The sequence below is a fragment of the Rhineura floridana genome, chromosome 2 (assembly GCF_030035675.1).
Source record: "Rhineura floridana isolate rRhiFlo1 chromosome 2, rRhiFlo1.hap2, whole genome shotgun sequence".
NCBI lineage: Eukaryota > Metazoa > Chordata > Lepidosauria > Squamata > Rhineuridae > Rhineura > Rhineura floridana.
Window position 1 is genome coordinate 1,668,348 of NC_084481.1, and position 27,534 is coordinate 1,695,881.

The window sequence follows — 27,534 nt, forward strand, 5'->3', positions numbered from 1 at the left end:
ACTCCCCCTGTCCCTCTCCCGACAAAGGTCATCATACAGGGCGACCAAGGCTGTTTCAGTACCAAACACAGGCCTAAAACCGGATTGAAATGGATCAAGATAATGTGTCATCCAAGAGTCCCTGGAGCTGGCCGGCCACCACTTAGCGGGGGCCGCTTGCTCGTGGGGGAATTACGCCAAGCTGAGCAGGAAGGTGCTGGCGCTCAGCTCCGATATGCAGGGCCGGTTCTAAAGGGCGGCCCCTGGAGCTACAAGGGGCCCCTCAGTGGCCCCTCTGCTCTCCTCCTGCAATCCACAGCAGCAGCCGCAGATTGCAGGACAGGAGCTTCCTCCTGCCCTCCATTCCCTCGCCCCACCTACCTGTCTCCTGCGTTTAGCATTGCCCTTAATAAATATGGCGGCCGTGGTTTCTCTAAGGTACTGAAGCCCCTGCCGCCATCTTAGTTGACGGCAGAGATGCACGTGTGTAGCATGCACGCGTGCCATCAACAAAGTTGGTGGTGGAGGATTCATCCCCTTAGGGAAACCACGTCCGCCATCTTGGTTAATGGCAATGGTAAAAGACAGGAGACAGGGTGTGGGGGGGGCACGCGCGTGTACACACAAGCCGGGGCCCAGGGCAAGCTGATGCCCAAGGGCCCCGGCATGCCTGGAGCCGGTCCTGCCGACATGGAGCCCGTCAACGGGCTACCTAATGGCACCAAGTGGGGAAACCCTGCTGCCGCCGCTGCCTCCAGGGGATGGAGCCCCGCAGGCAGCCCAGGTGGCTGAAGCACAGCAGGCAGGACCAGCAGCCAGGAGATGCCCCCCTTGGCAGCGGCTGGCCACCAACCTTCTCCCGGCGATGGCGACTTGTCGTGCTCCTCTTCTGGTGACGCAGCCCTGGCCTCCCCTCTGAGCAGGGTGCGCCATATGCGGGTGGTGAAGGTGGAGGCGGGCAGGCTGGGCATCAGCATCAAGGGCAGCCATGAGAACCACATGCCCGTCCTCATCTGGCACATCTTCCTGGGGCTGGCGGCCAAGCGCTGCGGCACCCTCCGCCTGTGCGACTCCATCCTCTCTGTCAACGGCATCGATCTCCGGGACGGCACCCACGACCATGCTCTCCCAATCGGGCCCCGCGTTTGCAAACTCTGGCCCTGCATGGGAGTATGGCATAACTCCAAATGGCTGTGGTGTGTGTGTGTGAAGGAGAGGCTGAACAACTGCAAACAGGAACTGAGGAGGAAGAGCAAGCAGCCCCTCATGCATTTGTGGATTTTTGAGATGATATTTACTAAGACCTTTTGTGGGCATCATAGGAGGTACTTTCGGACACATTGGTGCCCATGGGCAGTAGGTTGGTGAATCCTGTTCTAAGAAATGCCAATTCCATAACTGGAGAAATGTGAGCATTCTCTTCAGTCACAATCCAAACAGGCATTTCTAACAGAGTAAACTACTTGATGTTTCATATTTTAACTTCTTTGGGTAATCAGTTATATTCTTATTACACACATTAATTTTCTCTAGCCTGTAGTTTACCAAGTGTTTTAGCTTATTTTGAATTCAAGGCTTAATTTCCCCCTCCTTTTTTACTTTCAGGCTTGTTCTGGCTGTGGAAAATGTGACTGTAGTGGAGTAAAAGGGCAGAAAGTAAGTATCCATTGTCTGTAGTCTTATTTTTCCTACTGATTTTGTTAACTCTGTGCAAAGCATTAGGACAAAATTAGATGACTTTAAAGATGGTTCTAAAAAACTAACCTTTTTCATAGATGTTGATTATATCATTTCATACTCTAATCCTAAACACAGTAATTCTGGTATCTTCCAGCTATTTGACACCTGCAACATCCCCAAAGTTCACGTGTGTGTTATGCGTATGTGCGATGGGGTTGGGAGAGCTAGCAGTGTAAATGTTCTGTCTCACACATGGAAATCTATATGGCATCCTACTAAACACAGGCAAAAATGGAATCCTGCATATATCACTAATGGGTCTATATATCATCTACTTCATGTGCAATGTCTCAGATTGGAGGCATAAAAAAAGAAATTGCCATTATTGTTACTGATGTTTTTATTAATTATACACCACACAGATGCAGACACACACAGTAAGGGAGGGGAAGAGAAAAGGGGGGTTATTGTTTAGCCCTCAAATTCACACCTTAGAAGATGAAGTTCAATTGCATTGTTCAGTTGCAGTTTAAGCAGAATGGTATAACTCCAAGTGAGGAAATGAAAAGTCTTCCTTAGCCATCAGCAGCTGCATTTTCATAAGTGACATTCTGGGGGGGATAGTCCCCCAGAGAAATTTGCAGTATAAGGCACCTTAAAAAAATGTTTGGTGGGATTTATAAAGGGATACGTTAACTCTTCACCCCCCAGGCTAAGCAGCAAATTAGTCTGCCTGTCAAGGTTCACTCTCACCCCTGCCAGTATCTGATTTAGTTTTAGATTTATTAATGGCCCAAACAACTGAGGAATCTGAATCCCCAAATATGTTAGAGTTGTGCGCCGGACACAGAACTGTCAGGAATCAAAGAGCGCCAGAGGGGACTATTCATTCAAAGGTAATAGCTCAGACTTGAACTAACTAATGGTATACATATCATAGAGTGCTGCCAGTGAGGATGGAACATCCCAGAACTGTTACAAAATGTAGCATGTGGGGGGTGGAGTTAGCGCACCTGCAAGATGGTGGCATAGTCTGGGAGCTCCTTTACCTTGTATTCATTTTTGCCTGTTGTCTGAATGAAATACATTAAAACCCGACCAGTATTTCGTGCACCCCTGATAGAGGATGATCGCTGGAGCAGCTAGAAGCAAAAATCTGGATTTAACGCACTACTTTTGACCTGCGGGGAGAAGCATTAGCTCAAGGCCTATATCTGAGAAGACAACAGAGTCACTGGTAAATATGGCACCGCCTTCCCCTAGGCCTGGAAATGATATGCAGACTGAAGGCATGGTGGGGATACAAGAAGCAGTTGCTGTGGCGACCAGAGTAGAAATACAAACGCAACTCCAAGCATTCAAAAATGATCTTATGGAAAGTTGGGCTACTATTTTGGATAAAAAGCTGGGAGATTTAACAACCAGAATAGAAAAATTGGAATCCAGTATAGCAAAGATGGGAGAAGAGATGGTGGAACAGGGAAAAGACGTTAAAATGCTCAAAAAGGCTTAATTGGGACCAAAATTAAGCTGGAAGACCTGGAAAACCGAAACAAAAATAAATCTGAGATTTCATGGGCTGGATGAAGATACAGAAAAAGACAATATCAAATCGTTCCTTGTAAATTGGCTGAAGTCACTGCTACCTGAATTCCCACTCACGGAAGATGACCTTGAAAGGGCATTGGGACCACGTTGTAAAGAGGACTCCAGGGACATTATTATTTGCTTTGCTAAATTCACAAAAAAAGAGAGCCTTTTAAAACGGCTAAGGAGCTTGGAAGCTGTTAAATATAAAGATACTTAGACCTGCAAGACCTTTCCCCTGAAACTGCAACGACAGAGGCGTCTGAGACCATGCACCTTAAAGCTACAGGAAGCAGGCTTTAAATACTTTTGGGGATTCCCATTTCGCCTCATTCTTCCATACAAGGAAACAACACATTCAGCAACAACAATAAAAGAAGTAAGAAATCTTTGAAAATCCTGCATTTGGATCCCCCAGAGGAGAAAGGCGCTGGGGTGGATGGCAGGGAAACCAGTGAGGAATACATCCTGGAATTCGATGGCGATGAGGATGAATGGGAGACAGTGAGAAGGAAAAGACCTCAAAAAACACAACAGGATAAAGCAGAAAGGAACAACTATGATGGCAGCCATCCCCAGCAATGCTCTCTGTGCAATTTGCCAAATCGCAGGAGATAAAAATTATATACTGTATACATTAATCCAGGGTAACTAATTTTGTTTAGGCATTGCAGCACATATGGAAGAAATAATAATAATAATAATAATACATTTATTACGGTCAAAGACCAGCATATAAGTACACAACATTAGGGCAATAGGGTATAATTAAAATTCAAACATCCACAAAACTATACAGATTTTAATCAAAAGCCAGTTGTAAAACCTATGTGTGATGTTGATTTAACATTGCTGTCCAGCATATCATGGCCGCTGCACAAAAACTGGCCACTTTAACTGTGCGCTGAGGATTCCGATCAGACAAAAGATACTCCAGATAGAGTGGAAAAAGAAATAGAAAAGGCAATGAGAGGTCCTGAGCTATGCGGCTGTTCTATGAAGGAATAGAATGGCATTTCTGCTGTTTATTTCTGTTAATATAGTCTTTATAGTGTAAGGGGGGGAAGGGGGGATTTAATTTAATTTAGATAGAGAGATAGAGAGATAGTCTTTTTCTTAAGCTAATGGAACAGGCAAAATGTGAAAGATGTTTTGGGGAAGAGTAACATTGGTGTGAATGTTAGCTTTAATGCTCTCCCCCCCCCCCGGCATCCATGGTGTAGCCAAGCCTCAAAAGGAGGGGTGTATTGGCGGGGTTAACTGGGAGAAAGGGGGGAAAGGAAGTTCTGGGAAAAGGGGGAAAGAAAGGGGAAGGGGGAAAGGAAGGGGAAAAGACGACCACCCAGTTTAACTAAAAAGGGTGCCTATAAACAGTCTGAGTCGGTAATGTGCTCAAAGGAATATAACAGCTGAACTGAAGGTCATTACATTAAACTTAAGGGGAATGGGTTCCACAATAAAGAGAAATAGGCTGTACAAACCGGTAAAATCCTGCAACCCAAGAGCTTAATGTTGCAGGAAACCCATGGTGCAAAATTAACAGATGGTCTTTTAAACAACAAAATACGGAAACATGCATTCTTAGCAAAAGGATCAAATAAGGCACTGTTGATTAGGGATTATTTAGATTTTGAACCCACAAGAAGCTTTATAGATAAACAAGGAAGATTCCTTTTAGTAGAAGGAAAACTGTCCAGACTAGGACTAATTACATTGGTTACTTTTTATGTCCCCAATAGTGGACAACTAATTTTTTATATATGTTACTGAATAAATTACACAAACTCACAAAAACTAATATAATTATGGGAGGAGATACTAATATCAATCTACAAGGATTACCTGGGCAAGGGATTACTACCAAAAAAAAAAAGGTCACAAGCAAAAAAACTTTTAAGCAATATGCATAAAAGCGATTGAGAGAGGTGTGGTCAGAATTATATCCAGAGGATTTTAGTCATTCCTTTCTAGATTACATGGTTCATTTTCGCACTTAGATACCATATTTTTATCTGAATCTATATGGCCTCAAGTTAGAGATGCACACATTGGTGAAATAAAAGTCACAGATCATGCTCCTGTAAGTTTAATATTGAAACAATACATTTCTGCCAAAAGGAGTTATAGGTGGAGGCTTAATCCAAATTTAATTGCTTCTAAGCACAGTAGGGAGAAAATAAGAGAGGGTCTTACTATTTTACTGATAACGCAAATGAGGACATATCAGAGGAAATTAGATGGGAGGCAATGAAATCAGTGGCAAGAGGAATATGAATTAGTGAATAGTCTCACAAAAAAAGAAAAAAAAACAGCACTTAGAAGAAATAGAAAAAGAATTGACAAGTCTAACACAGGAGTATAAAGAACAGGATCTGCCAAAATAAGGAGAAAAATGGAACAAAAAAGAACAGAATTAAATTTGGCAGATATAGATGATATCATGGTTAATATGCCATATTCAAGACAAACATATTATGAATTTGATGGAAAGGGCTCTAAATTATTAGCAAATAAAATTTAAAAAGGAGAAAATAGAATTTAATCCAGACTTTACACACAGGGAATGTTACTTCTCCCTTAGTAAATGACAGTTTGGAGATAGGAGAGGTTCTTGCTAATTTTTATGAACAATTATATAAACATGAGCAAAAAGACCCCAACATCATTCCGAATTATCAGGATAACTCAAATATCTCCAAGCTCCAAGAATAGAACAAGAAATATTGGAAAACTATATCATGGCTGAGGAAAGTTTAGAAGCAATTAAATCACTAAAACCCAAGCAAAGCTCCAGGACCCAATGGGTTCACAGGAAATTTTTATAAGGCATATAAAGAACTATTAGTACCCCATTTATTGCCATTATTTAACTCTATTCTAACGGGCTCAATTGCCTCCAACCTGGAAGACCTCGCATATTGTCTTATTATTAAAATCAGGCAAAAATCCTACATCTCCAGATTCATATCAGCCAATCTCACTGCTAAACACAGACTATAACATTTTTACTACAATTTTGGTCAACTGGTTAAAAATTAGTAATTACAAAATTAGTCCACCTGGATCAATACGGATTCATTCCAGGCAGGTTCATAGCAGACCCAATAAAGAGGCTGTTTAGTAAATTCAGTCAGCTAAACCACTCTCCTCTAGCCATTATTTCACTGGATATTTATAAAGCTTTTGACAAAGTTAATTGGCAATTTTTAATACAAGCATTAGAAAAATGAAATTGGCCCCAAATTTATATCATTATTAAGATCAATATATGCCCAATCTACAGCCCAAATTTTATTTATGGTACAATAACAAGGAATTTGACATTAAATGCTGGAACTAAGCAGGGTTGCCCACTATCACCCTCCTATTTACTTTAGTTATGGAATTTTTAGCAAACAGATTGAGAACTAATGCAGCCATACAAGGAGTGAAGGTGCACCAAACAGAACATTTGCTTAACCTATATGCTGATGACGTACTATTAATGCTATCAGATCCAGAAAAAGCATTACCACGGCTGAAAGAGGAACTGAGACAATTTGAAGCAGTCTCAGGCCTTACTGTTAATTTCATGAAATCAGATCTCTTATGTCTTAATATCCCCCCTAACATACAATTAAATATTTCACATTCTCTGGGAACTCCAATAGTTAGTTCCAAATTCAGATACCTGGGAGCCCAAATTTCTAAAAATCAGAAGAAATTATTCCATTTTAACTACACACCAATATGGGGGGGGGGAAGTAGCAGATCTTAAAAACTGGTCTAAACTGAATATGGGCCTTTCTAGTAGAATTGCACTAATAAAAATGATGATACTCCCTAGATTTACCTATCTCTTTTATGTGTTGCCAATTACAGTAACTTGGCGACACATAAAAATGTGGCAAAACAAATTAGAAGCATTTATATATACTTCCAAACAACCCAGATTGACAAAAAAAATTAGATATAGGGGATTTAAAGAGGGAGGATGGGGAGTACCCAATTTACATTTATATTATGAAGCCTTCCAAATTAGGCATATCATTTCGTTTATGGATGTTAGAATCGAAAAACACTGGGTACAAATTGAGGCACATCTGCTTGACCAAAAAAACAGCAAAGGCATCCCATACATTAAAAAAGAAACCAAAAAAGCTAGTAAAAATCATAGATCTACGATGTCATCGGCTTTTGAAGTCTGGAAACATAGAAAAGGAATCTTTTTACTTGGATTATCCCCATTGATTCCAGTAAGCAAACATCCTGACTTCTACAGACCAGATAGGCCAATAGATGATTCTGTGTTCATAAAGCTGAACATGTTCAGAGGAAAAGATTTTTACAATGGCCCTAACCCGCTTCCCAGAGACACCTGGAAAAATAAACTACAGGAAAAAGGAGTCCCCTGGTTACTTTGGTATCAGCTGAGCTCATTTATACGCAAGCCCCATATAAAAACACAAGGAACTCGGGAATTAACAACAGGAGAAAGATTGATAATGAATATGGAAAGCAATGATAGAGGCTTAGTCTCCAAAATTTATCCCTTTTTGCTGAGTAAAGATATGGGAGGCAACTTAGCCCTAAAAAAAATACTGGGAGGATGATTTGAAAATACAAATAGATGAAGAACACTGGGATACCACATGGCACAAGTTTCCATATTCAACAGTGTCCATTTCAGTAAGGGAAATAGCACTTAAAATTATACAAAGATGGTACATGACCTCAATTAAAATAGCACAAATTTCAGCATCTTCATCTAGATTGTGTTGGAGAGGTTGCAGTGCTCTTGGCTGCTACAGTCATATGTGGTGGGAATGTGAGAATGTTCAGAAATTTTGGAGGGGGGTACAAAGGGAAGTAAACAAAATAACTAGACAGACAGTACAACTCACACCAGGACTTGCTTTATTAAATCTTTTTATTAACCAAAACTCAGATTTACAGTATAAAAAGTTAATAGGATTCATGCTGATAGCTGCCCATCATTTGATTGCTCGGTGCTGGAAAAAACTAGATGGACTATCACTGGACTTATGATATGGAATATTATGGGAATTTGCTTTGCTGGAGAAACTGATACAAAACTTGAAACTAGCAGCAGGCACTAAGAAGAAAGACACTTTCACGGACCAATGGATGCCCTTTATTGAATTTACAACCAAGGAGGAAAATCTTTGCCAAGTACCCAAACCCTTTACCAGAGTGTGGTTGGCTTGATGAACTCTTATGTTTGACTTAAACATTGTAATAGCTCTCTCATAGAACGAAACGGGGTCGTCAGAAAGGGGGGAGGGGAAATATGTTACAGTTCCTTTTCTGTATTATTTCAAAATTAAGAAAAACTAAAAAAAAAATCCAGAGATTAAAAAAAATGTAGCACGTCGTCTGCATAAAGAGCAACTTTGTGCTCCTGTCCTACAAAACACAGACCTTTTAACATTGGTGTTGCTGTGTATTGCATGTGCTAAAGACTCAAGGCAAAGGTGAGCTAGAAATGTGGGTAGGGGGCATCCCTGCCGAGTTCACCTCTCCAGCAAAAAAAAAAAAGGGGGGGGGAGAACTGCCTTAGCAGGGCAGGCACTCTAGATTTAGGTGTCCTATATAAGATTTGCAGGTGAAGAGGTCTCCAGTGTACTGCTGTGACTCAGGGCTGAGATTGTCCATCCTCTGCCTACTGTGTATAAACCACATGCTCTCCAGGTGGATCAGGGTTGCTACCTCTTGTAGTCTGTCTATCAGAACCAGCACCAGGGTCTTCATGTCTACATTAAGCAGTGAGATTGGTCGATTAGCTGGAACACAGAGTAGGGTTCTTCCCCAGTTTGGGAATAACTGGAATGTGCCTCATACAGACAGGAAGTGAAAGTTTTTTAATCCACAACTATCCTAGCTTTCCTAACAATTTGGATGATAAGAGGTCCATATGCATTTTATACCATTTTATGACCAGAAAAATGTCTGGACTGAGCTCCTTCCTATTCTTCATCTGCTTAACAATCATTCACATTTCTTCCAACCTCAGTGTCTCAACAAGGTAGTCTGACTGATGCACATCTAAGCAGGCCAGGCCCAAACCACTGAAGAAATCTGCCATCTTTGACTCTGGAACAGTAGAAGTGGCAAGGAGTGAGTTTAATTCACGTTTAACATTATTTGGTTCCACATAGAGCTCTTTGGAGGGTCAAGCCACATACTGTGTAAGCAGGATTTTGACCCTTCCTTCAAAGTCAGCTTCTTGATGAGCCTTCTCTTTCTTTATATGAGTGGCATATACAATAGCACAGCATTGTATACAGGCCTTGCCAGCTTCCCATTCTTTTACTCAAGATGCTGTGGAACCCTCATTCAACTACCAAATATTCTATGAGCTCTCTCAACATTTGCTGATCACACAGCAGAGAAATGTTCAGATGCCAGATTGATCAGATGCTGAATTTTTTGATGGTTGGAAAGAAACAGACAGGATTGCTGACACACCAATCTCACTGGATACCACCAAAGGTATAAGGGTAGAATCAAGAAGAAAATAATCTAACCTGAAACAGACAGCAGGAGGGAATAGGCATACTCCCTGGGGTGTAGGAGATGCCAGATATCAACTGGCTCATGTTCCATATAGGCTTGGTACAGACTTGTAGGTGCAGGCTAAGGAGGAAGTTCAGCGAGTGGGGGGGAGTGTTAGGATTGAGGAAAGGGTCTAAGATTTTGTTGAAATCCGCTTCAAATATTAAATGAAGTATAGGGAGGATTCATGAAAAACTGTCAAAACATCCATATTAGGCCCATAAATATTCATTCACCAGGGCATATACTTCCATCAGTATCTTTACAGTTAGAATGTGATGCTACCATCTCTGTCTACTATTGCATCCTGAGCCAAAGAAGGGGCTTTATTGTGGATCAATATGGCCAGCACGTGGGACTTCTTGGATGACCCTCTAGCATAGATTTCCCAGATCCATCCTTTATAGTGCGTATTCGTATCTCCTGAGGGGAAGTGTGTTTGGTGATGGAGCTATCATGTAAATTGTGTTTGGGGTGTGCGGGGTTTATATCCTGCCAGTGTTGTGTGTTGATTGGATACAGGGCTCTGCTACATCTGGAGTGCTCTCAGGCCGGCATGGATGTGGCCAGCAAGGGGGAGCCTGATTTTCCTGGATCAGGCCTACCCTCTTGTTTCTATGGGGCATATCCACCTAGTGCCAGCCCTTTTCCTAACATAGGTTTGGGCCAGTTGCAAGGGTTTGTGCAGGATCTGCATGTGGTGATTGGGCATTAGGGTTGCCAGGTCAGAAGCATCCCAAACCTTGAGATTTCAGGGGCGGGCCCAAGTGACATCATTAAGCATGATACATTAAGTATCAACCACAATTGCTTGGAGCATACAGTTCAAACAAAAACATTTATCTGATTGGAAATTAAGATAGAAATCTTAGCTAGAACATGGACCCTGGGTAGGAAACATTTAATCTAGCCTACTTGCTTGTGGCAAGAAGGATTTAAGTGTCCTCAGGCCAGGCTAGACACCACAAGGCCATTACAGGAAGAAAGGAGCCTGGTGTTGTGGGGATGTTAGATGGGAGCACTCAGGAGCAAAAATGGATGCCCCTGAAGGCTGCAATTCTAAACACACTTGCTCAATAGGAGTCACTTCTGAGTAGATATAGTTTGGATTGTGATGTTGGTAAAGCTTGACTAGCGATTCTCCACAAAGATATTCATATCCAAGCAGGGTTGGCAGCCCCCTGCCTGCAACACCCTGCCCCTACTTTTTAACATGCTCCAAAAATTTTAACAGATTTGACCCTTCACTTCAGAAAGAGGTCTGAGAAATGAGTAAGAGTAAGAAGATTCTCTACCTTTTTCTGTCTACCCTGTGGGCTACTATAAACTCACTTTGACAGCCAACCCAATTCCAGTGAGTAATAACTGACAGAGAAAAAACACACATGGTTTGGTCTAATTTCACAGGCAGAAGCTTGGGAACAACAACAATTGCAGCCAAGCTGCCCAGTATGTGAATTCTCTCTTACCACTATTGGACAAGAAACAAACCATCACGCAACCAATAAGGTGCATCATCAGTGGGTTTACGGGGGTTGAACTGAGTGCATGGAACCACTGTTGTTGCTTCTATGGATGTAAGGGAGTGAGGTTAAAGGTAAATAAAATGCAAATAGAAAAAGAAAAAGACAGTGATGATTTCCTAAATGCAATACTGTACCAACTACAAGATTCCTATGATTAAGGCAAAAAACTCAGCATCCCACAACCAGTCAGGATTCTTAGGCAAAAACCAAAACTAAAAACATTCTGGCAGCCAGTCAGCCAAGGTCACAGAAATCCCCATGCAACACAACCTGACCTGAGGGCTGCAGTTAGTGCAGAATGCTGTGGCACGATTGCTGGCATGAGTGAGTCCCTATAAGTACATAACACCTTTGCTCTGAAATCAGCACTGGTTGCCAATTTGCTACCAGGCCAAGTTCAAAGTGTGGTTTCCATGTTATGCGTGCCACATAGTACTTGGAAATGAGCTGTAAAGTTTACTGGGTGACCATGGGCTACTCACCATCTCTCAGCCTAATCTGCCCCTCAGGATAAAAACAACAGAGGGGAGCCATGACCACCCCAGGAAGAAGGGCACACTTAAAATGTAGAAGAAATAATAATGTACAACCATAGCGTGAAATCAGATACTTATTGGGAGACAGTATGAAGAAATATATATATAAGCATGACTTTCAAAGATGTTTATTATTTACCCAACCTTAAAAATATTTATAATGCAATCCTATGTTTGTTTACTCAGAAGCAAGTCCCAATGTATTCAGTGGGGCTTACTCAAACAGGGAAGCGTGCACAGAACTGCAACCTCAAGTGATAAGGAACTTCACTCACCCAACCCAAAATTCAGAACCATGCCACTTGAAGCTGTTTTGCAACTGTTTATGCTTGTTTTTATGGTTATTGGATTTTAAAGGGATTTATTCCTTGTTGTGAGCTGCCTTGGTTTCCAATCAGCAGGTCTACCTCACAGGGTGAACACACACACACTGGCAATGTAAAAATACATAGATCCCATAATAGTTTATTGTCAAAACCAGTTGGTCATTGAAGAACATTTTTTTTAAAAAAATAACATCAGTATTAGTTTCCTTCATAATAAAGGCATTGATACCTATGTAAGCCCTGTGTTTAAAAAATAGGATTGGAGGAGGAGAGAAAGATTTACAGCACAAACACTATTCTTTGCTATGTTCACTCAGAAGTCCCATTAATTTACAGCACAATCCTAACCATGTCTACTCAAAAGTAAGTCCTATTGAATTCAATAGGATGTGGGATTAACACTGCAGCTTTACTCCCAGAAAAGTGAGTATAGGATTTTTAAATGAAAGCTGAGAGTGGAGATTAAAGTAAATCAGGTGACCCAGAGAGGGACCCCAAAATCCACAGTCTCCAGGCAAAAACTGGAGACCTGGCAACTCTGTTGGGCGTCCCCACCCACGCATGCTGTTTTGGGCATTCCTTTGGGTGGATCAGTGGTGGATGTTAAATTCTGCCTACTAGACTGGCCCATGGGCAGGCAGACAGATTTCTTCCAGCAGGGTTTTTGGCCACTGACATAGTGACAGTTCTGCTGTATCCTAACCCTCTCCAGCCTGGCAGATCTGGCTTTTGGATTGCAATTACTTTAACAAAATCAGGCAAAATACTTATCCAGTGGGAAGAGCATGATGCGTAAACAAAAAACAAATCTAAAGTGCTTAGAAACAATAAGAAATTATTTAAGGAACTTAAAACAATCTTAAGGAGCTTGTCTTAATTTATTATCTTACTACAGTTAATGGAGACTAGTCAGGTGAGGTGCTGTCTTCTGTGAGCTCACTATCTAATATTTATACTTTGTTTTTTATGACCACAGAAAAATAATATTCCTTCCATAGCATTTTCAGCAATAGATCAAAGTTTCAAAATACATCTTGATCTAAGGTTAGTTATATTAACCTTCTTTGGACCATAAGTGTTGCTGAACTAAATCTTAAATTATCACATATTTTCCAAACTCTTTTGAGGAAAATTGTTATTAGTTGACTAGGATTCTACTGATCTTCTGATCTTAAAGCATTGTTCTAGCTTTATAAAGGACATGTTGATGTTCTGTTGACAACAAACAATGTAGGTCAGGAGGTAAAACAGTTGCCAAGGTATTCATTTGCTGGGAGTGCAAGAATTTACAAGGCGCAGTTTTTCTAAGTAACAGGTTTCCAGAATATGAGTAAAGAAAGAATGAAAAGATGAATTAAACCTGCATTTGTCTTAATATCATGACAATATTGCTCTTGAATACTTGAAAAATGTACAAGGACTATGTTGTTCTGCTACTATAGCTACTTACTTGGGAAATGTTTTATTACATAGCTCATTGAATGGTCATATCAAGGCTTTGGCTGATATGTGAAGGAAGTTATTTGCTGGACCACTTCCATTATTATATCTTTATAGCAAAATAGTTTTAGTATGACTCATGGTTTTTAAAGAGCATATCATAGAAAAGCCTTGGTCCTTTGCTGGAATTCAGAGAATGAGTTTTATTACAACAGATGTCTAAATCTCAGGCCCAGCAGTTCTGTGGCTAGGAATTTGTGGGGGGTGGAATCCGTCACTGTTACACATGTGTAGAGCCTGCTGCATCCTCTGCCCCGTCAGCCTGGGTGGGGAGGGAAGAAGCAAAGGGAAAATCAAGCCTGCAAGGACATCCTCTCACAAAGCTTCGATCTCTGCCACAGCTTACCAACAAGCAGTGGGGTCCATAACAATGCTCCTGCCACAGATAGCTCCCTGGAGTAGGGATGTGGGTGGAATTCAGTGCATGTTCAAGGTGCATTTATCTAATCTGCATTTTCCAAAACGATATGAGAACCAAAACAAAGCCATCCTTCAAAATTCACACTTACCCAAATGTTGTGATGCAGTGTTCCAACCAATGTTTCCAAAAATGCATATATTAGGGGAAAGTGTGCATAAAATGATTATATTAATGAAAACAACATACAAAAATACATAATATTAGGAGAAGCTGCTTGCAAAAATGTGTACATTAAACAAAATTGCATACAAAAATGATTTTAGTAGGAGAAATTTGCACTAAAATGCTGAAGACATTTCATGAGGATTTTTTTTTAATTGCAAGTTGATGCAGACATGTAGAGAAGTGAATGGAAGATTAGAAGAATGAGAAGCCGAGAGAGCTGAAACTGGGGAATCCTCCCGTCCCCATCCTGGAGACACCCAGCAATGGAGCAGCCATCTGGCCATTTCCCACCCCACCTCGTAATATCTGCACAACACAAACAGCTACAACAATGCCACAGCACCCTCCACCACACAGCCACAGTGGTGCACCCCACAAGACATGAAGCCAGGATGCTGCAGATAGGTGTTTGAACCCTGCCAGGGGAAAGGAGGAATGACCTGCGCTTACCTTGTATATGCAAATGGAGATAAAACCAAAACAAGGGCAACAGTGAGACTGGGCTCCCAGGGCTCAAACTCATACTCTGTAGACACCACAGAACAGGGGTTGAACTGCTCAAGCACAGCAGCAGCAGCCAGCCAGCCAGCCCATAGCTCATTGGCACCACGAGCTCACCCCAGGCTACCCAGAGCATGGGGATGTAAGAGGAATCCTGGCTTTGGGTGCAACTTGTTTTTTACAGGCTAGAGGTCCTTGGTCCGAATTCAGGGCAAAACGTCGTGCTGGAAAAGGAGGAAGCCTCCCCCCTCAGGCACACCTGAGCCCAATCAGCAGAAGTGTGTCCTGGACTAGTAGCCCAATCCTTCTGGTCTTCCTCCTGCCTTCCCCATGGCAATTACCCCTTATGTATTGCCTCATGGGCCAGCCCTGCTGGAGGGATGCTGCCAGGACTCATGGCCCCATCCCTCTTAACCAACTGACTGCCTCATATACCCAGATAGTATCATCCATGCCACTCAGGCACTCTGAGAAGGCTTATCCCTTGCAGCCTAGAAGAAAAAAGGGCCACTGCCCCAAGTCCTCCAAACTCCTTGCCCACCTCCCTCATAATCCTATCCTGAAGCAAACTGAAGCCAAGTCAAACTAGGATGTAGGGGAAGGACCTTTATCCACCACTCCTTTTCTTTTCCTTTGAATTTCATTTTTAACAATAGCCAAACAAATATAACTCAAATACAATAAAGGGATGTACATGAAAGAAAAAGGCATTTTCACTTTTTTCATTCCAGATCACTCAACATTACAGAGCCACTATAGAGTATGAACAGCCTAATTTTTTTATAAACCACTGCTAGGAGGTCCAGAGCTCATGCCCTGGTACAGGCAATGATCTTTGCAGATCATTTGCACTAACATAAATGATAAATTCCCTTGAAATGGCATAGAAATATCTCAGGTCTTCAGATCGTTTTGAGACTTTTAGATTATGTGTTAATTTTCTCAGATATCACCAGATTCCAAACATTATTATACTACAAACATAGTTGTAAATCATGTAATGCAGGGGTGCCAACAGGATTTCCTTTCCTATATGTAGATTGGGCCCCCTATACTCCTACCCATCCCCCATCTCCAGGCAATCTATTGGCAAGAACTGCTGCTTATGTACATATATTACCAACATGAAGAGCTATTTTGAATCCATATGCTTTCATAAGGCATTTTGCAACAGTTATAAATATTTATTTATATATTATTTGATTTATATCCTGCCCATCCTCCAGCAGGAGCCCAAAATAGTTCAAAAACTATAATTATATAATTATTAAATAACATTTAAACTTTAAAATAACATTAAAAAGATAGGAGCAGCTAAAAAAAACTGCAGCTTGACAGAACCAACTCTCAGCCTAACCTACCTCACAGGATTGTTGCAAAGATAAAGGGAGGAGGACCCAGGAAAAAAAGCAAGGTGCAAATACATCATGTCATATTCACAAATCATACAAGGAAGGGGGAAAACATGCCTAAAGGCATCCCACCCCATCGTTTTAACTGCAACATTCCATAATTCTGATATTTACAGCAAAATACAAAAAAAACCCCACAGAACTTGCCAACACACAGCACAGCATATACAGCTGGAATGAACCAACTCTCAGCTTAACCTACCTCGCAGGGTTGTTGCAAAGATTAAAGGAGGTAGTTCACAGGAAGAAAAGCGAAGAACCAAGTATATAGAATCATAGAGTTGGAAGGGGCCTTGTAGGCCATCGAGTCCAACCCCCTGCTCACAGCAGGAAATCCACAGCTAGAGCATCTCCTGCAGATAGCTGTCCAGCCTCTGCTTGAAGACATCCAGCGAAGGGGATCCCACCACCTCCCTAGGCAGTCGGTTCCATTGCCGAACTGCCCTTACTGTCAAGAAGTTCCTTCTAATGTCCAATCTGAATCTACGCTCCTACAACTTAAAACCATTAGACCTAGTCCTACCCTCTGGGGCAGCAGTGAACAAATCTGTACCCTCCTCTATGTGACAGCCCTTCAGGTACTTAAAGAGTGCAATCATGTCGCCCCTCAGCCTTCTCTTCACCAGACTGAACATGCCAAGTTCCTTCAACCTTTCCTCATAAGACTTGTTCTCCATACCATGGATATCATTGTCATATCCACAGGTCATGCAGTGAAGGTGGGCTCATTATGTCCATGGAGCATTTGTTAAGGATAGCCATCCATTTGTTAAGGATAGCCATCCTTAAACTCCTTACTGGATGGAAACATTGCTGGCTCCTTCATTCCTCTCAAACCTGTAGGTATGTGATGATTTTTACAGTAATCTCTTTGTGCTCCTGCATGAATGTCTAACTATACTTTTCATCCTTAATTTTTTATATTTCTCCCATGATACACAGCATTTTCATTTGGGTGGTTTCTGGTATTATTAAAAAACGTGGGAGCATCCAGCATCCTAACTATTTTCCCCTCTGTACAGCTAATTGGATCAGTGTACTTGGCCACAATGTATCCCTTTGAAACAAGGGTATAAGTCCCACACCACAATGAGATGAAAGAACAAGGAAATATAAACCCAGCCTACAGAGATGGCTAGCAATACAGAATTGGGTTTATATAACTAAGTCTGAAAAGTATAATGCCAAAATAGAGAAAAATATCCAAGTTTAATCTTCTCAAACAATATGTATATAACAATACAGGGACAAAGTACCAATGAATAAAATCTCTAAAAACTCTACATTATTGACATATATGTTGGATATATCCAAATATCAACTGATATAGTCAACAATGTTGTGACAAGCCATATATTACAAAACCAAAATTATAGACCAGACATGTTTGTATCCTAAACAGGTCTTCTTCCGTGGTCAATATAGATATATGCTTCAGTTTTGTCACTACATAAACAGTTTGCTGTTGTATCAAAAGATTATGTACTGACCTGTAGAGAAAAAATGGATGAATGAGCCCACCAGAATGGACAACCCACATGGTAATCCAAGATCCATCAAAGAATATAAATATATATATTGGGAGAAAATAGGTGAGTAGCTTATAGACATGTTTGAAACACATTCAGTTTTTCAGTCCTGGTGGGCACATTCATTTATTTATTTCTTTACAGGTTAGTAGAGAAGTACATAATTTAGGGAACATCTTAAAGGAAACTCAAAAAGCAACCCCAATGAGCTGAGTGCTCTTAGTGGGCATGGAATAGGGTTGCCAGGTCAGAAGCATCCCAAACCCTGGGATTTGGGGGGCAGTCCTAGTGATGTCATAGGGAGATGCCTGAGTGATGTCACAGGGGTGGGCCCGAGTGATGTCATTAAGCATGATACATTAAACATCAACCACAGTTGCTTGGAGCATACAATTCAAACAAAAACATTTCTCTGATTGGAAATTAAGATAGAAATCTTAGCTAAAAGATGGAGCCTGGGTAGAGAACATTTAATCTAGCCAACTTGCTTCTGGCAAAAAGGGTTTAAGTGCCCTCAGTCACCAGAAGGCCACTGTAGGAAGAAAGGAGGCTAGTGTTGTGGAGATGTTAGATGGGAGCACTCAGGAATAAAGATGGATGCTTCTGAGGGGCTGCAATTCTAAACACGCTTACTAAGGGACTAAGCCCCATAGAACTCAGCAGGACTTACTTCTCAGTAGATATGGTTTGGATTGTGCTGTTGGTAAAACTTGACTGGGGATCCTCTGCAAAGGTATCCTTATCCAAGGATTGGCAACCCCCTCCCTGGAATGCCCTGCCCCTGCTTTTAACATCGGCATTTCTTTACAGATTTGACCCTTCACTTCAGAAACAAGTCTGAGAATTTTTCTGTCTTCCCTGTGGGCTGCTATAAACTCACTTTGACAGCCAAACCAATTCCGGTGAATAATAATTGACAGAGAGAAAACACATATGGTTTGTTCTACCTTCATAGGCAGCAGCTTGGGAACAACAATTTCAGCCACGCTGCCCAGTATGTGAATTCTCTTTTACCACTATTGGGCAAGAAACAAACAACAAGGTGCATCATTAGTGGGTTTAAGAAAGTTGAGCTGAGCACATAGAACCACTTTTGTTGCTTCTATGGATGAAAGGGGGTGAGGATAAAGTTAAATGAAAATAGAAAAAGAAAAACAAAAGACAGTGATGATTTCCTAAATGCAATACCATACCAACCAAAACAAGATTCCTATAAGGCAGAAAACTCAACTTCCTGCAACCAATCAGGATTCCTAACCAAAAACCAAAATAAAAAAATCCTAGCAGCCAATTAGCCAGGGTCACAGAAATCCCCTTGAAGCAGAACTAACCTGGGGGCTGCAGTTAGCACAGAATGCGACAGGAGGATTGCTGACATGAGTGAGACCTGATAATACCTCTGCGGTGAAATCAGCACTGGGTGTCGATTTGCTTCCAGGCCAAGTTCAAGGTGTGCTTTCCACGTTACCGGTGCCACATAGTACTTGTTCAGCTCTTGTAAGAAATCAGTCCTTTAGTGTGGCAGCACCTACACTTTGGAACTCCCTGCCTATTGACATTAGCAATGCCTTCATTGTTCTTTTTTTGGCACCTCCTAAAAACATTCTTGTTTAGGCAAGACTACCCAGGCATGTAGAAGGTATTATGTTTTTATCTGTTTTTAAACTCATTATTGGTTTTATTATTTTGAATATTTTAAATACCTGTATTTAACTGTTGTTGCCAATAATGTTATTGTTTTAACTCTTTCTCTAAACCTCTTTGAGATTGTTTTACAATAAAGTGGTATATATATGTTATCAGGGCCAGCTCCAGGCATGCCAGGGCCCTTGGCATCAGCTTGCCCCGGGCCGCTCTGCTCCCCTTCCACTATCCGCGGCAGGAGGCATGCCACGGATCACAGGACAGGAGCTTCTGAGCCGCCCGCCACCCCCCTGCTTTCACCTACTTTTCTTTGCTGTTTTTTGCATCTGTGCGTACTGCGCACGCAGGGTTGCCATCAATCAAGATGGTGGTCGAGGTTTCCGTAAGGGGCTGAAGCCTCTGCCACCATCTTAGTTGATGGCACACAGCGCGTGCATTGCTGCCATCAACCAAGATGGCGGAAGAGGCTTCAGCCCCTTAGGGAAACCTCGGCCGCCATCTTGAGTGATGGCAACCCTGCGCGCACTGCAAAAAACAGCAGAGAGAAAGGTAGGTGAAGCGGGGGGATGGCGGGCGGCTCGGAAGCTCCTCCTGTCCCGCAATCCGCGGCTCATGCTGCGGATCGTGGAAGGGGAACGGAGGGCCCCTCAGGGCTCCTGTAGCTCCAGGGCCCTCAGGCCAGTGCCCCACCTAGCCGCCCTTTAGAACCGGCCCTGTATGTTATAATTAAAATACATAAAATAAATTTTGGAGTCACTGTGGCCCTTGGGTCCCTTTCCATTTTTAGGAACAAAGGAATCTGCCTTATACAACTCAGGCCATCTGATACCATGTAGCTCAGTACTGATGACATGGACTAGCATTGGTTCTCCGGGATTCCAGGCAATAATGTCTTCCAGAAATTGAATTTTGGACATTTGCATGCAAAGCATATGCCCTACCACTGAGCTACAACCCTTCCCGTTTTAAAAAAACTTTAAAAAATGTTCCTTTCAATTCAGTAATGGATGCACATCATACCTGGTGCAGATCCACACCATTCATTTAAAACACATTCAACACACATTTGAAGCACATGAATCACCACAAAACCATGGGAACTGTAGTTTGTTAAAAGTAGTGGGAACTATAAATGTGAGGGGGAAACTACACTTCTCAGGATTCTTTAGGGGAAGTCATGTGCTTTAAATGCAAGTTGGATGTATTTTAAATGTATTATATGGATCTACTTCATAAACTTTGCCTGCATGTAAATCATTTTAATTTTTTTTAATGGAAATGAGCTATAACATTTACTGGGTGAGCATGGGCTACTCACCATCTCTCAGCCTAATCTGCCCCTCAGGATGAAAACAACAGAGGGGAACTATGAACACCCCAAGGAAGAAGGGCACACTGAAAATGTAAAGGAAGTAATAATGTACAACCATAGCGTGAAATCAGATACTTATCGGGACATAGTATGAAGAAATATTTATATAAGCATCACTGCCAAATATGTTTATTATTTACACAACCTGTAAAAATATAGTGCAATCCTATTCATGTTTACTCAGAAGCAAGTCCCAATGTATTCAGTAGGGCTTACTCAAACGGACAGAACTGCAACCTCAAGTGATAAGCAACTTTATTCACTCAATCCAAAATACAGAATTATGCTACTTTAAGCTGTTTTGCAACTGTTTATACTTGTTTTTATGGTTATTGGGTTTTAAAGGGATTTATTTCTTATTGTGAGCTGCCTTGGTTTTCAGCGGCAACCCTATCTCACAGGGTTGTTGGAAAGACTCCATACACACACAGACACACTGGAGATGTAAAAATACATACAGCCTATATAATAGTTTATTGTCAAAACAAGTTGGTCATTGCATAACATTTAAAAAATAAATAAAATCAGTATTAGTTTCCTACATAATAAAAGCAGTGATACCTAAGTAAGCCCTATCTAATTGCTTTAAAATAGGATTGGAGGGGGAGAGAAAGTTATACAGCACAAACACAATTCTTTGCTATGTTCACTCAAAAGTCCCATCAATTTATGGCACAATCTAACCATGTCTTATTGAACTATTGAATTCAATGGGGTTTACGCTGGGTATATGGGATTAGCACTGCAGCTTTACTCCCAGAAAAGCAAGTACTGGATTAAAGCTTCATATTGGGAAAGTGTTCAAAACTCTGCCCTCTTCAACAGCCCAGGAAAATTTAAACTAGCTTAACTCCTGCACACAAGAGAGAGAAAAACTGAAAGCTATATACTTACTCAATTTATGAGATTTTCAGAAAAGCAGGAAAAAACAACAGTTTTCTGGCCTTGCAATGGGGTCTAGCTACTGCCTGGAGATCAATAAATCCCTTGTTAATCACAACCCTGACTTCACTTATTGGCTACAAACCTGAAAGGACAGGGTTAGAGCACCCAGCTACAAGCTCAATTAACTGAAGTTGCCGGGGGGGGCCAGCAGCTGATGTTTTGGTGTATATCTCGGAAACCAGACCACCTAGAAACTTGTTTTTTTTTTAAAAAAAAAATGAAAGCTGAGAGTTCGGAGATTAAGGTGACTCACCCGGAGAGCACCCCCAAAATCCAGAGTTTCCGGGCAAAAACCGGACACCTGGCAACCGTAGTATGGAATGTTGATCGAGTATTGGAGGGCGGAGAAAAAAACAGATTGGAGGCAGAATGGAATGACTGGGAAAGCAAGAGGGAGGCAGAGAGACACAGAGGTAAAAAGATATAGTGTCTGGATGGCTCACCTCCTGGTTCACCCCCCCAAAGTTTTCTGCTTTTTGTAACTCAGTTCTTATTTAGTGTGAAACAAAAAAACCCTGCTAGTGCTAATTGAAAGGGGTGTTGTTGGGGAAAAAGTGGCTTAAGACAGCCCTGCAATGTAGTTTACCCTGAATATCATCAGTGTTGTCCATTTATTTATTTATTTATTTATTTATTTATTAAACTTATATACCGCCCCATAGCCGAAGCTCTCTGGGCGGTTCACAACAGACAAACAATCAATATACAATTAAAACCATATGTTAAACAACTTAAAATGAGTTCATTATACCAAAGAATCGAAACATAATTAAACATAAAATAACTAAAAACCAAGTACACAGTACTAAGTGTTAAAATTGAATTATTTAAAATTATTAGGATGTGACGATGTCAAGATGTCAGAAGTGCTACAATGTTAAATATTAAAATATTAAAAAATTAACTATTAAAATGCCTGGGAAAAGAGGAAGGTTTTTACCTGGCGCCTAAAAGATAATAATGTTGGCACCAGGCGTACCTCATCAGGAAGAGTATTCCACAGTTCGGGGGGCACCACTGAGAAGGCCCTTTTTCTTGTTGACACCTTCCGGGCTTCTCTCTGAGTAGGCACCTGGAGGAGGGCCTTTGATGTCGAGCGCAGTGTACGGGTAGGTTCGTATCGGGAGAGGCGTTCCATCAAGTATTGCGGTCCCAGGCTGTGTAGGGCTTTATAAGTTAAAACCAGCACCTTGAATCGAGCTCGGAAACATATAGGCAGCCAGTGCAAGTGGGCCAGAGTCGGTGTTATATGATCGGACCGCCTAGGCCCTGTTAACAGTCTGGCTGCTGTATTTTGCACGAGCTGTAGCTTCCGAACCGTCTTCAAAGGCAGCCCCACATAGAGTGCATTGCAGTAGTCTAATTTAGAGGTTACCAGTGCATGGACAACTGACGCAAGGTTGTCCCTGTCCAGATAGGGGCATAGTTGGGCCACCAGCCGAAGTTGGTAGAAAGCACTCTGTGCCACCGAGGCTACCTGTGCCTCAAGTGACAGGGATGGTTCTAAAAGAACTCCCAAACTACGGACCTGCTCCTTCAGGGGGAGTGTAACCCCATCCAGAACAGGATAAGCATCCACCATCTGGTCAGGAGAACCACCTACTAACAGCATCTCAGTCTTGTCTGGATTGAACCTCAATTTATTCGCTCTCATCCAGTCCATAATCGCAGCCAAGCATCGGTTCAGCACCTTGACAGCCTCACCTGAAAAAGATGAACAGGAGAAGTAGAGCTGCGTGTCATCAGCATACTGTCCATTGCTTTTGTTCCTCCATTGCAGGATGGGATAAGAGAGTAGCATTTCAACAACTTGGTAGTGTAGTTCACAGTGATATCCCTGTTGCAAAGCTGTGCTGACATAACTTGCAGCAGCCCTCCAATGCACAGGCAGAGGTGAGACCTGATGTTGGATGTATACTATGACAAGGCTAGACACACCTCTGAAGGGAGAACATTCCACAATTTATGGGCATATAAAACTATTTTTTAAAATCCGTAAAAGTTTGATGTATCCCAAAGTAAAGTGATGCAAAAATGAATATTGTACAATAATATATTCTTGGCAGAATGTGAATAACTATCTTTTACTTAATAGATTTATTTAAGCAACACATAGCATAATCCTGTAAATGGCAGGTTCAGTTAAGGGAAAACTGAATCAGCATAATTAAGATTTTGAAGGCTGTTCTGAGTACTCCCCCTTGTGGTGAAACACAGAGGTGCAGTTTCACTAAGATAAATATGCATATATAAAATGGACTATGATACTTTTTATTGAGCTCTGCTTTTTTTCAAATCAAGAAGTTTTCCAATTTAGCACATTTTATAATAGCATGAAACCAAACTTCATAATAGCATGGAGTGCACGCTTGTATGAATGTGGGGGACCATCTGTGTAGGTGTCATGATGCTGGGTCTTAAGCAGCCTCAGAGTGGGAAACAGGAAGCGTGTGTCCTGCAACCAGGTCTTGAATGGAAATCCAGCAAACAGGTGGGGAGACAGGCAATAAAACAAATGATAAAATCGATCCATATATACACAGAGCTAGCAGACAGAAATCCAAACTCTTAAGAACATAAGAAGACCCTGCTGGATTAGGCCAGTGATTAACCAGCATAAGTGAGATCTGGCCTATAGAGCCTTTAGCAAACAGATATCTTCCTGCCGGGTCCACAAGCATGTCTGTAACCACCATGAGGCATGATCTGGCAATTAAAATGGTAACACCCCTGGCCTTAGAGATACCTGGGGCATAGAACTGCTATCCATGATCTCTTTAGCAGCCTGGCTTTAGAACTGCAACGCTGATGAGTTTCTTGTAAGAGAATGATTCCTGGTTGTTCTCTCTTTAGAAGAGTCTCAAACCTGGCTCACTTTACCACTAATCCAAGGCCATTCAGATAGAGAGTAAGCATTTGGAGTTCATTTGGCATGTCATGACTCTGCCATTCCAGAAGTGCCTTTGAAAGTTGCAGAACAAGAATCCAAGTTTCACTCTACACTGTTAACAGCAAACTGAAACAAACATTGGACCTAACAGGGAACAGGCCAACTAGTCCTAGCAAGTTGATGCCTCCTAGGCAGCTGGGCATCACGAGTCATTGATGGAAATTAACTAGCGTCCCTAGAATCTATGGAAGTCAATGGGGTCTTCAGATCTCTCACTTACCCCTCTCTGACCGTGGAACATTTTGGAGTTGCACTGATTGCCACATTGAAGGCAGAGCACTCAATAACTGAAAAAGTAAGATTTCCAGTGTGAGGATTTTAAATGGTTAGAAACAACATTAGTAGGTAATCTGTTACATCCATTCTTGCATTTCCTCCTCCTTCTTCTCTGTGTCTGCCAACTCCGTCCAGACTCACTGTCATCTCCATTCCCAGCACTTGATTCAGGCACGTATACACCGAGATCTTTAAGCAATTGTTCAGTTTGCAGCTCATCAGAAGCAGTTAGAACTGTTCCTTTGTGCTGGACTACCAACTTAAAGGGGAACCCCCGTCTATAGGAGAACCCTGCTTCTTTAAGTGTGACAGTGTATAGCCGAAAAGCTTGTCCTTGCTTGAGAGTCTCAGGGCAAATGTTCTGAAAAATTCTATAGTCGCTTCTCCATATTTAAGCTCCTTAAAATTTCTCAGCACTTTAAAAATGGCATCTTTTATGTGATAATGCTCAAACCTTATTACAATGTACCTAGGCAGGTCATCTGAACAAGCCTTCTGGCCCAATGCCCTGTGGGCCCTTTCAACATCATCAACAGAAAAGGGGATACCAAGATTTGTATACTAATGCGCAGAACATGGGAAACAAGCAGGACAAACTTGAACTCTTAATACAGGAAGGTAATTACGACTTGATAGGTATAACTGAAACTTGGTGGGATGACTCCCATGACTGAAATACAGCAACTGAAAGATATAACTTGTTCAAAAAGAACAGAAAGAATAAAAAGGGAGGTGGAGTAACGCTATATGTTAAAAATATATATCCCTGCACAGAAATACAGGAGGATGACCTTGCCAGTTCCACCAAGATTATCTGGTTTAAAATTAATGGGGCAAGTAACAAAAGGAATGTGGTGCTTGGAGTCTACTACCAACCACCCAATCAAGGAGAAGACAAGAATGCAACTTTTGAAAAGCAAAATGCCAATGTTTCGAGGAGGCATGATATGGGGGACTTCAATTATCCTGATATCTGTTGGGAGACAAATTTTGCCAAATACCCTAAGAAATGTCTGACTTGTGTTGGAGATAACTTTCTCCTACAGAAAGTGGAGGAAGCAACCAGAGGATCAGCTATCCTGGACTTGATTCTAACCAACAGAGATGATTTGGTGAATGAAGTTGCAGTTACAGGAACTCTGGGAGAAAGTGACCACACCATACTTGAATTCTTGATTTTAACAGAAGCAAAAGCTGAGAGTAGCCATATATGTACCATGGACTTCAGGAAAGCTGATTTTAATAAACTCAGAACAATTGTTAGTACAGTTCCATGGCAAGCGACCCTGATGAGAGAAGGAGTCCAAGATGGATGGGAGTTTCTAAAAAAGGAAATTCTAAAATCACAATGGCAAGCAATTCCAACAAGGAAAAAAGGGGGTAAACAGCAGAAGAAGCCAATGTGGCTTCACAGAAAGCTTAGAGATGACCTGAAAACAAAAAAGGACACATACAGGAAGTGGAAAGGCCAGGGCACAAAGGAAGAGTACAGGCAGGTATCACGGAATTGCGGGGATGGTGTCAGGAAGGCTAAAGCTGAGAATGAGCTGAGGCTAGCGAGGGATGCTAAAAGCAACAAAAAAGCTTTCTTCAGGTACGTCCATAGTAAAAGACAGAGAAAAGAAATGGTGGCACAGCTACTCAGTGAGGATGGCAAAATGATAACAGATGACAAAGAAAAGGCAGAAGTGCTCAATTCCTACTTTGGCTCAGTCTTCTCCCAAGAAAGGATGGAACGCCTCTCTCGCTATGTACCTACCCGTTCACTGCGCTCGACATCTAAGGCCCTTCTCCGGGTCCCAACTCATAGGGAGGCCCGGAGAACAACAATTAGATCTAGGGCCTTTTCAGTGGCGGCCCCCGAATTATGGAATGCCCTCCCAGATGAGATACGCCTGGCGCCTTCTTTGTTATCTTTTCGGCACCAGGTAAAATCCTACCTCTTCGCCCAGGCATTTTAAGTTTAAATTTAATTTTATTTTAAATTTAACTGTAATTGTATTTTTATTTTAATTTGTATTCTAATTTTGTTTTTAAATATGTTTTATTGTATGCTGTAATCCACACTTGTTCGTTTTTAAATGTGGTTTTATCTTGCTGTACACCGCCCTGAGAGCTCGTTGCTATAGGGCGGTTTAAAAGCGTAATTAAATAAATAAATAAAAAATAAATAAATATGAAAGGGCCTATGACCCTCCCAGGAAACATGAAGTAGAAGGGTCAGGATTGGAGCTTGAGATTGATAGACAAATGGTCAAGGAATACCTAATCACTTTGAACGAGTTCAAATTGGCAGGGCCCGATAAACTGCATCCTAGAGTATTAAAGGAACTGGCTGAAAAACTCTCAGAACCGCTCTCTGTTATCTTTGCGAAATCATGGAGGACCAGTGAAGTGCCGGATGACTGGAGAGCTAATGTTGTCCCTATCTTCAAAAAGGGCAAGAAGGAGGTACCAGGGAACTACAGACCAGTCAGCCTAACATCAATCCCTGGAAAAATTCTGGAGCAGATGATAAAGCAGTCAGTCTGCAAGCACCTTGAAAATAATGCAGTGATTACTAGGAGCCAACATGGATTTATGAAGATTGCTGCCAAACTAATCTCATCTCATTTTTTGATCGGGTAACT

The 27,534-nt window shown here is 41.7% G+C and overlaps 1 protein-coding gene across 1 annotated transcript in view; it reads left to right on the forward strand.

Moving 5' to 3' along the window:
* The window catches only part of COL4A1 (collagen type IV alpha 1 chain), a 200,916-nt gene that overhangs the window by 34,030 nt on the left and 139,352 nt on the right, over window positions 1-27,534 (forward strand). Inside the window, exon 2 of the mRNA XM_061607562.1 lies at window positions 1,585-1,635. Coding sequence (XP_061463546.1) covers window positions 1,585-1,635 — 51 coding nt within the window. The remainder of the gene's footprint in view (window positions 1-1,584; window positions 1,636-27,534) is intronic.